This window comes from Rhagoletis zephyria, unplaced genomic scaffold (genome assembly GCF_001687245.7).
Source record: "Rhagoletis zephyria isolate East Lansing unplaced genomic scaffold, Rhagoletis_zephyria_1.1 Rzeph_scaffold_12643, whole genome shotgun sequence".
Lineage (NCBI taxonomy): Eukaryota > Metazoa > Arthropoda > Insecta > Diptera > Tephritidae > Rhagoletis > Rhagoletis zephyria.
The window spans coordinates 1-9,048 of NW_016169717.1; the positions used below are offsets into that span (position 1 = coordinate 1).

Genomic DNA, 9,048 nt, shown 5'->3' on the forward strand with positions numbered 1-9,048 from the left:
GCTGATTTTCTTTTACTCATCGGCAACTGTCGCCTATTGTGACACGTGTGCCGTGGGCGGGAATACCTTGTTAGCGTCAAGACGTTTGGCAATTGTATTGCACCTGAATTGCTGCATTCTCGTAAATACCCATGAACATATGTATATACATACATGCTGTATGCATACGTTGCGCGCCACCAAACCATCCACAGTAGTGTTATCACTTGGTCGACCAATTCATCAAGCGGGCAACAATACTCTTGTTTCGCCTGATCGATTGCCCCACCACGGTCGGGCATTCCGCCCAATTGATTTGCTTCGATTGCTCAATCCAAACGCGAACGTTTGTGCTCGTGCCATATTTTCTTTTTAATTCGGATTTCGGTCTTATTGCTGGTGTTGTTACAGTTTACAATGGGTCTCTGTAGCATGCCACCACGAAAATAGCTTCAGTTATTTTTGTGCGCTCCGCGGTTAGTCACAATATCGCGGCGAGGCGAGCATCTTCCATTACTTATTGAAGAGCAGCGCGTAGATTGCTCAACCCTGTGTTGGATTTATCAATTAATTTCTTCAATGATTAGAAGGAAAGTGGGTGCAGACGGCAGCGAGGGAGTTGGCAGCGCGACATTGCAACAAGTTGTTACGTTTTATAGTTACCTTCACAAGATTTGTTTGTCTGGCAAATTTTAATTTTTTTTTTCATTCATTATTTTTTCTTTGTTTGCAATTTATAGTGCTATCTGTAGTCTCAAGTTGAAATTTGTTATCTGACTTCATTATAGTAATCGCATTGTACTNTGTTACGTTTTATAGTTACCTTCACAAGATTTGTTTGTCTGGCAAATTTTAATTTTTTTTTTCATTCATTATTTTTTCTTTGTTTGCAATTTATAGTGCTATCTGTAGTCTCAAGTTGAATTTTGTTATCTGACTTCATTATAGTAATCGCATTGTACTTTTTTTTCTTTTCTTACGCTTTGCTTTAGAAATCAAAATTCAAAGTGAAAATGGCACCAATTAGTGAAAAAAGGTCACAGCCTCCAAATGCGAACCACGTCAAAGAGAATGGGCACACAAGTCAAGGCCATGGTCATACGCATCTTCACACTCACGCGAAGGAGAACGCTAGCAGCAATGCGTCCGGAAAAAGTGCTGGTGTGAAAAGTAAAGGCTTGGAGATATTAGATTTTCATGAATCATGGCTGGAAGAAGTCGAACTGTATAAGGATAAATTGTATGTGCAAAAGAATCTTTTACTATCATCGCATAATCATGCTCATACACCGCATGGCTGCCAAATCGATGCACCTAGCCATTATATTAGTGTGAATAATCAGTATGTGGTTAATGCAACAGCAACACACGGTGGCCATATGCCAAATGAGCACAGTAGTAATAACAATAATTATAGTATTATGAATGGCACGATTGTAAAAAGAAGAGGTGGTAGTGGTGGCACCTCAGTGACGGGATGCACAGTAGATCCATCGATAATTAGCAATGCCTCACATAACAAGTCAAATCGGATTAGTATACGCAGCAACACTGCCGCACCCTTGACGTCCCACGTCGACTCGACCATACCAATGACTGGTGTGCAGGTATGTGTAATTTATAACTATAATTTACTATTCGTTAATGTTTCTAAATTTTATATTCATATGTGCTTGACAAGCATGCTGGATCGATTTGGAAGTGTATAGTTGTAAGAACTTTTATACGAGGAACGACAGGCGCATGTTTGGTATAGATTTATAGATGAAGAAATTGGACCTAAGTCCTGTTAATAGATACATGTAGTATGTAGTAATGCAGCTTTTAAACTCTCGACTATGTTATATAACGTCAGATCGCTAAAATACCCGGTATTTACTTGTTCAATCAGCTCAAATAACAAACCATACATATCAAAATGAGGTGTGCACCACGAATTAATGATCTATTGCACCCTATACTGTTAATACCTCTAAACCTAAATCCATCAGAAAATTCAACAACGCTTTCATTGGTAGGGAGCGAAGGAATGTGCTTAACTCTTGGCAAATTGAACTTAGACCTCACTTATTCTGCACACTGTATCACAATATATAGTGGTGAAAAATCATAATTTTCTCAGATCATTATTTTTCGCTCCAAAAAGAGTTTTATTTTAAATTTGGTTGGCCGCGTACTTGGAATTGGCTACCTAAAGATTCACTTCTTCGTCTTAAAAATAATAAATTGTGGTTCCATCGTCGATCATGCCTTCATCCTGATAGTCCTGATAGTTACAACTAGTCAGTACCTTCCAAATCGATTCATCTTCAAAAATATATTGTCAAATATGTTTTTATTAGAATATATTTACCTAAATTGTGTATTAACAACGTGGTAGTTATTATTTTATATAGTATGTAAAACTAATCCCTTTGTATTTATGTACATGTTCGTATTCTTATTCTTTTCCACCCTTCCAAAAACCAAAACAAAAAAAAATTACTTATACTATGCGTACGGAATTGAACAACCACACAACTCAAATAACTAACGCAAAACACTTCACACGTACACATAAACATAACTACTTATATTCCGGTTGATATTGTGGTTGATATCCTGTCGTGATTTGATGCTGTTGTCGTATTTTCTCCATTGTACCAATGTATTCCGCCTGTTATGTGTGTTTGTATTTATATGCATGTGCTTCCTAACGCTACAGTTGCTTTTAAAGCGACCCCGTGATGAACCGGTTGGAGCGCCAAAATCTGTTGTACATAACTCCAAACGCCATTCCCATCCTCACCCGCCGCATACGCAATCGAATACCAGTCCACGCCGTTCAGCATCACCAGCCAAAAGACTTGGCGGCGGCGGTGGTGGTGGTGTTGGTACTAGCGTAGGAGGTGCCGTTGCTGGTGCTGGTATTGGCAGTGTCGCCTCCGCTGCTGTCAATGGCGTAACTACTACCATTAATGCGAACGATAAGTCCTCCTTCATGCCAACATCCCAGAAAGCGTTAAGTAAAATCATTGTGAATCAGTTCCACGCTAGTAGCCTGCTTAATGATAATGATAAAAAATCGGAGCTGCTTACGCAAAATGGCCTAAACAAGACGGCTGCAACCGCTTATGAGACTAGCGTATATGCCTCACAGTATATGCCGCTCGATAATCGCACTTACCATAATCGTCATCCAATTGTGGATAATTCTACTTATGTGGGCGTTTCTTTAGCTAAAGGTGGCGATGGTGATCGCGCAAAGCGCAGCAGTACACCCGAGGATGATCCATGTGCAGGTAAAGAATCGCCCCGATAATCTTAATGTCAATTAGAAAGATATTTTACAGTTTTTCTATTAACTTTTTTAGCAATCGATGTTATCAATGATTATTCAGATAGTGATTCGGATGAAGAATATACTGGATTTCCATTCTACCTAGCCAACGATTTAAATGAGATACACCAAAGTCAACATATACGCTTTCAGCGTGAACGACAATCTAACGATAGCACCGAAGATAGTGAAGCCGATACCGAAGCGAGTAAATATTTCAAACCGAAATGTATATTATCGCCAAGCATATTTCCCAATGTTCCGCCTTATTTGAACTTCTCATCGCATGCCGAGAAAGGGCCACAAGTGCCACCAGCACTGCATCGTGTGCTGAAGTGGAAACTAAGCCCAGTAATGCCGAAAATTGTGAAACGCGTGGTACTTAACTCAGGTTTTCGTATTATAAAAAGTGAGTGTGTGAAATTTTAGGTTATTACAGTTTTGAGAAGAACTTAATTTTTAATTTATTTATTTGCGCAGACACCACCGATTGGATGGCCATTTGGGAGAAGCATATGAAAAGTCCAGGTTTTCGCACAATACGCTCGCATCAAAAATACAATCATATGCCGGGTTCTTTTAGAATCGGCCGCAAGGATAGTATGTGGCGCAGCATACACAACAATATGAAGAGATTTGGAAAAAAAGAATTTGGTTTCATGCAAAAGTAAGTGAATGTTGTTGAAGCGGCAGCTCTTCATTAAGTAGCTTAGGTGAGCAACTGCCTATTGTTGCCCGTAGGGTGCTGCAGAAACTTAGCAAACCTATGCAAATGCTGTTCTGTTTAATCTGTAGCTTCGTCTACTGCACCCTTCACATGTGCGGCAAAATTTAGAACCGGTCGGCAAATCACCTCAAGCACTGTCTGCAATCGATTTAACAACATCTTTGGTCACGATGAGATTATGGGCACTTATTAAATATCGCAGCTCTTAAGACAAATGCAACCTAACACTGGGGAGGAAAAGCCCACAAGAGGCCGGCCAATAGCGACTGAGGTCTTGACCGAATGACTGCCTACCACACATATAGCCACAAGGACATGGTCCCTTCTGGTTGAGGCCGTCTGGTGTGGATGTGTGTCTTTGGAAAACCATGCTGATGTAAGGCTGGGCGCAAGTGCCGGATAATTCAGGAGAAGAATAGTGCTTTTAGTGTATGCACTGGTGAGAGAATAGTGCCTGGTTTGGCTGTTGTTGTTGTTGTAGCAGCATACAAATTCCCCAAAGACTTTTAGGGGAGTGTTGCTGGAGTGACAGTCCTTGGCCAGATATAAATCTGGGTCGTTCCGGTTACGTAGACCCGACTGTCGTGGGAACGTGCCTAGTTTGGCGTTCTTCGTCGGTTTCTGTATAGGCATCACTTCCCTTTGCGAAGATGTGTGTCGCTATGCATAGGTTGGGGAGTGCAGTGAGATAAGATTTTCCAGTATAAGCAACCAGGTCGACCCGAAAGGACCATCAACGCACTGCATAACAATATCTCAATATAACTTTTTGTATTAAAAACATATACATTACAAAAACTTAACCGTGCCTTCTTTTGACTTCAAGATCGTATGTTATGCCTGATGATTTGGAAAGCTTACGCCAAGTTTGGCCCAAAAATGCTTCGATGCTAACAAAATGGATTGTGAAACCGCCAGCAAGCGCACGCGGTACTGGCATACGTATTGTAAATAAATGGAGCCAATTTCCAAAGGATCGACCACTGGTAGTGCAGAAGTGAGTGTGTGTGTGTGCCTAATTTTAGCACCAATCAGCGTTTTACATGCATTTGTAATTTGTATGCTTATCCAAATTCTTAATTTTAGATATATTGAGCGTCCACTACTTATCAACGATAGTAAATTTGATATGCGTATATATGTGCTAGTTACATCGATAAATCCTTTGCGTATCTATATGTACAAAGATGGTTTGGCGCGTTTTGCATCAGGTGAGTGCGCTATTATTTGAGTAAAATGTAGATTTAAAGAAATTTTGGCACTTTTTATGAACAGTTAAATACAGTTCGGAGCTCACTAGTCTCGATGATCGTTGCATGCATCTCACCAATTATAGTATAAATAAATTCTCACAAAACTATTCGAAAAATGAGGATTTTAATGCTTGTCAAGGCCATAAATGGACGTTGCAATCGCTGTGGTCATGCCTAGAAACGCGCGGTGTAAATACAAAACGTCTATGGGCGACGCTGCGCAATTTGGTGATCAAAGCAATCGTTAGCGGAGAATCAGGACTGAATCGCATGTATCGACAAAATGTTAATTTTCGTTATAATTGTTTTGAGTTGTTTGGTTTCGATGTGTTGCTGGACGAGAATCTTGTACCATGGTTGTTGGAAATAAATATATCACCCTCCTTACACTCAGAGCTGCCGTTGGATTTGCATGTGAAAGGACCACTCTTACAAGCCGTTATGAATACAGCGCTCTATCAGGTGGGTTAATTTGCATTGCATATACTGCTTTGCTTGGCTAGTCGCTTAACCAAACGTTTCTCACTTGCAGGTGCCACCAAAACTTAATGAAAAACAACAAAAAGAAATATTACATGAATTGAACCTACAAGGTCCTCTCTGTCATGATAAGCGTATATTCACCACATGTCTCACTGCCGAAGAAGTGCGAAAACACAATCAGTTCACCAATCGTACAATTGAATTTCGTGAGGAATATCTCGATTCCATACTCGATAATCTACTGCCAGACGATATACGCTGCCTAATCATCACCGAGGATGAGTATGCGCGTTGTGCGCCACTTGAACGCATCTTTCCAACAGCCGATACGCACACCTACCTTAAGTTTATCGATAATCCACGTTATTATAATCGGCTGTTAGATGCGTGGGAAACACGTTATGGCAATTTCCGTGAACAGGGTATTGCATTACTGAAGGGCTACTGCGTTGATGGTTACCATTTAAATGTGTCGGATGCGGCTTTAGAAAAGGTGAGTTAGATTGAACGCTGAAGTGGAGTAAGAAGTTTTTAAGTTAATATTTTTTTTTTGCTGTTTTATAGGAACCTGATGTGGCTTTAACCGAAATTGATATGTTGCATCAGAAGAAGAGCGACGATCAAGTTACACTTGTACCCGATGGTGCGCATGCGGATAGCGCTTTAGCTTCAAAAGCGGGCACACCTGACTCAACCGCGGATGTTTCCGTGCGTTCGCAACGCTAAATAGCCGCATGCTCAGTGGCATGTCGTTGATGGTGACTGCCAAACACCACTTTGGTTGTATTGGCAGTGAGCGCAAGGGTGAGTGGAAATTATTTTTTTAAATACTTTGCACATAAAGAGTGATTCAAGAGCAAGTTTTTTTTGCATAAAATCGAAAATGTATAAAAATCGATTTGATGAAAGGCATATGAATTCTACCACCAAGGGGCTATGCAGACCTTTTTACCCCAGAGATGGTATGAAGAAAGTAGTTACTTTAAGAAGAAAATTTAAAACTGAGCACTGCAGAAGTAAGGCTGCGTTTTCGGTAAGCGGAAGAGTAGATCCAAACACTATCCGAGGGGAGCTCAGGAAAGAGATGACGGCTCAGCACCACTGACGAAATATATACTTCTAATTAACCTCCATAAAGATAAACCGAGGATTTTCACAGCCATTCTTTGGGGCTCTGCCGACTAACAGGACATCTGCATGGTTTGGAATTCTGGCCAGATGATCTTTGTCGATTTTGTAACTCACCTGCTTATTGAGTGTGTGGCCGTTTCGGGAGCTCCAGAGAAGAGTCTGCTTTAGGTGGCCAAAAGATTAGGCGAAGTGTTGGGACGAATAGAGTACACTATAGATCTGTTAGGTCGCAGTGCGTGTTGGTTATTATTATCTACACATCTATGTAAGATGCTCGCACCAGACTTCTTATACCATGTTTTATGTTCCGAGATGTTAAAAGCTAAAAGTATTGATTTATTTTAAGTCTTGAAGGAAAACTTGTGCTTGTACCACGCTGTATGTGTATTTATTTATCTTTTTTTTTAATTTTCGCTAAATAAAAATTTACTCTATTCATTCCAGCTGCTGTGAGAGTAAGGAACTAAGACTGAACTTAGCTATCCAACAAACAAAACAACCTAAATGAAAAGTATGAACACAAGAAACGCAACAAAAGCAACCATAAATTTATGATTTAATCGATGAATGATGATCAAGCTAACAAATTGAAGTCATTGAAATTTAGTAAATTTTTTTTTGGAAAATGTCTTAGGAAACAACGCGCTTTATTAAGTACTACAACAATACAACTTACCTTTAACGACACAAAAAAAAAANACCAAAAAAAAAACCTAAAAAAGAAAGAGTCGAAACGAGCAGAAGGTAAGCACGAATTTATTATAGAGCATTGTGTGCATGTATGTATGTATTTAAATGCGCCATAAATTATTACTAAAAATGATGATGATTTTGATTTTGTTTGTTTCATTTCAATTAAAAATAAAAATCAGAAAAGAAAGAAAAAAAGCGCTAACTAGAGAAGAGGGCTGGCAGCATACCAACAACCGGCAATACTTTGTTGTGATTATTATAATTTGCATACCTTTTGCGCAGCATAAGCGGCTAAATTTAAATATTACAACTGCTGGACATTATTACTACCTCAATCATCTCGAAACACAGACAGCAATTGCAGTACATACATGTGTATATACGTATTCTCATCGACATATTTCATCATTTGTTCATCACCTCAAAATAATTGGCACCATAAAAGTTCTGTAAAGCTGCTGTACAGTTTGTGTAGAAAAAATGCATTCAGCCGGTTCTACTACAATCCACTGCACTGAATACATACTCTTTTGTTCAGATACAGCATTGCATTTTTGATATCATCGAAAAGGCTCGAAATGCGCACACACACTCATTCATATCCAATATTAAACTACATACATACATACATATGTGGACATTGCCAAGCGCATTTACAGAGCGCATCTACACTCACCTTGAGGCTTCATTTGTTCATGTAAGTTTTTAAAGTATTACATACATATTTACATATACTATAAAGGCTCCTATTTAGAAAATGCATGCCAATCTATTCAGTGAGTAATTCAATGAGTAATTCACTCTTTAATTATTTTGATGAAAGTCTTATATGTAAGGTACTATTAAATCTAGCAGGCCTATCATCAATTCCGTCGGAAATCGCTATCATGAATTCCGTGGTGATCACGAAATTCTCCCACAAGTTCGAAATTCGTGAGAATGGTATCGCTGATTTCGAGTTATTTTATTTTGATTTATTTTATTTTGATTTAGAATTATTAAACCAAACAACCTTAAAAACAAACAAAACCCAAAGGCAAGACCAAGAAAAATCTCACCAACTTTGGCAGAAAAGCCCAAAAACGGGAGTGTTGGCTACTCTAATCGAATTTATCTTGCTAAGCTTAGCGCTAGATGGCGCCCATTTAATTCAATTTCCGCCACATTAGGTTGCAGTCTGAACTAAATTTTATAGTGGCGGCAAAGCGGACAAGCGCCTTTATTGTAAATTGAGTTTAAATTGTGGATTTTCAAAAATTACTGCATTACTACAAAAAATGTATTTAAGAAGAGTCTTACAATATCTAAAGCTTAGGCTGCTTTAAAGTAATTGTTAGTTACTTTAAAAGAAATTTGTATGTACCTATGTACAAAACTCCAACTTACATAAATTTTTAAAATTTACATACATATATTAGTGTGCATCACTCTCCATACAAAAAAAAAAAAAAAAAAAAAAAATT

At 38.8% G+C, this 9,048-nt stretch overlaps 1 protein-coding gene across 2 annotated transcripts; it reads left to right on the forward strand.

Annotated features, from left to right (window-relative positions):
• The first annotated feature begins 457 nt into the window (after positions 1–457).
• On the forward strand, positions 458–7,687 carry TTLL4B (Tubulin tyrosine ligase-like 4B). Of its 2 annotated transcripts, none has more exons than XM_017634029.1 (11): positions 458–621; positions 972–1,586; positions 2,684–3,260; positions 3,333–3,707; positions 3,779–3,965; positions 4,852–5,022; positions 5,112–5,236; positions 5,301–5,740; positions 5,811–6,254; positions 6,326–6,565; positions 7,337–7,687. In XM_017634029.1, exons 1-10 carry the CDS (start codon positions 559–561, stop codon positions 6,485–6,487), a joined length of 3,159 nt encoding a protein of 1,052 aa, XP_017489518.1. In that variant the 5' UTR covers positions 458–558; the 3' UTR covers positions 6,488–6,565; positions 7,337–7,687. The 2 variants fall into 2 exon arrangements, with proteins under 2 accessions (XP_017489518.1, XP_017489519.1); XM_017634030.1 differs by having other exon boundaries at positions 2,696–3,260.
• Positions 7,688–9,048: the final 1,361 nt, after the last annotated feature.

What these genes read in the sequence shown, in the direction of transcription:
- TTLL4B (XM_017634029.1), top strand. Translation starts at nt 559, where the DNA reads ATGATTAGAAGGAAAGTGGGTGCAGACGGCAGCGAGGGAGTTGGCAGC. An exon ending in CGAGGATGATCCATGTGCAG is followed by an intron (nt 3,261 to 3,332) that starts GTAAAGAATCGC and finishes TAACTTTTTTAG; the next exon opens with CAATCGATGTTATCAATGAT. An exon ending in CGGATGCGGCTTTAGAAAAG is followed by an intron (nt 6,255 to 6,325) that starts GTGAGTTAGATT and finishes GCTGTTTTATAG; the next exon opens with GAACCTGATGTGGCTTTAAC.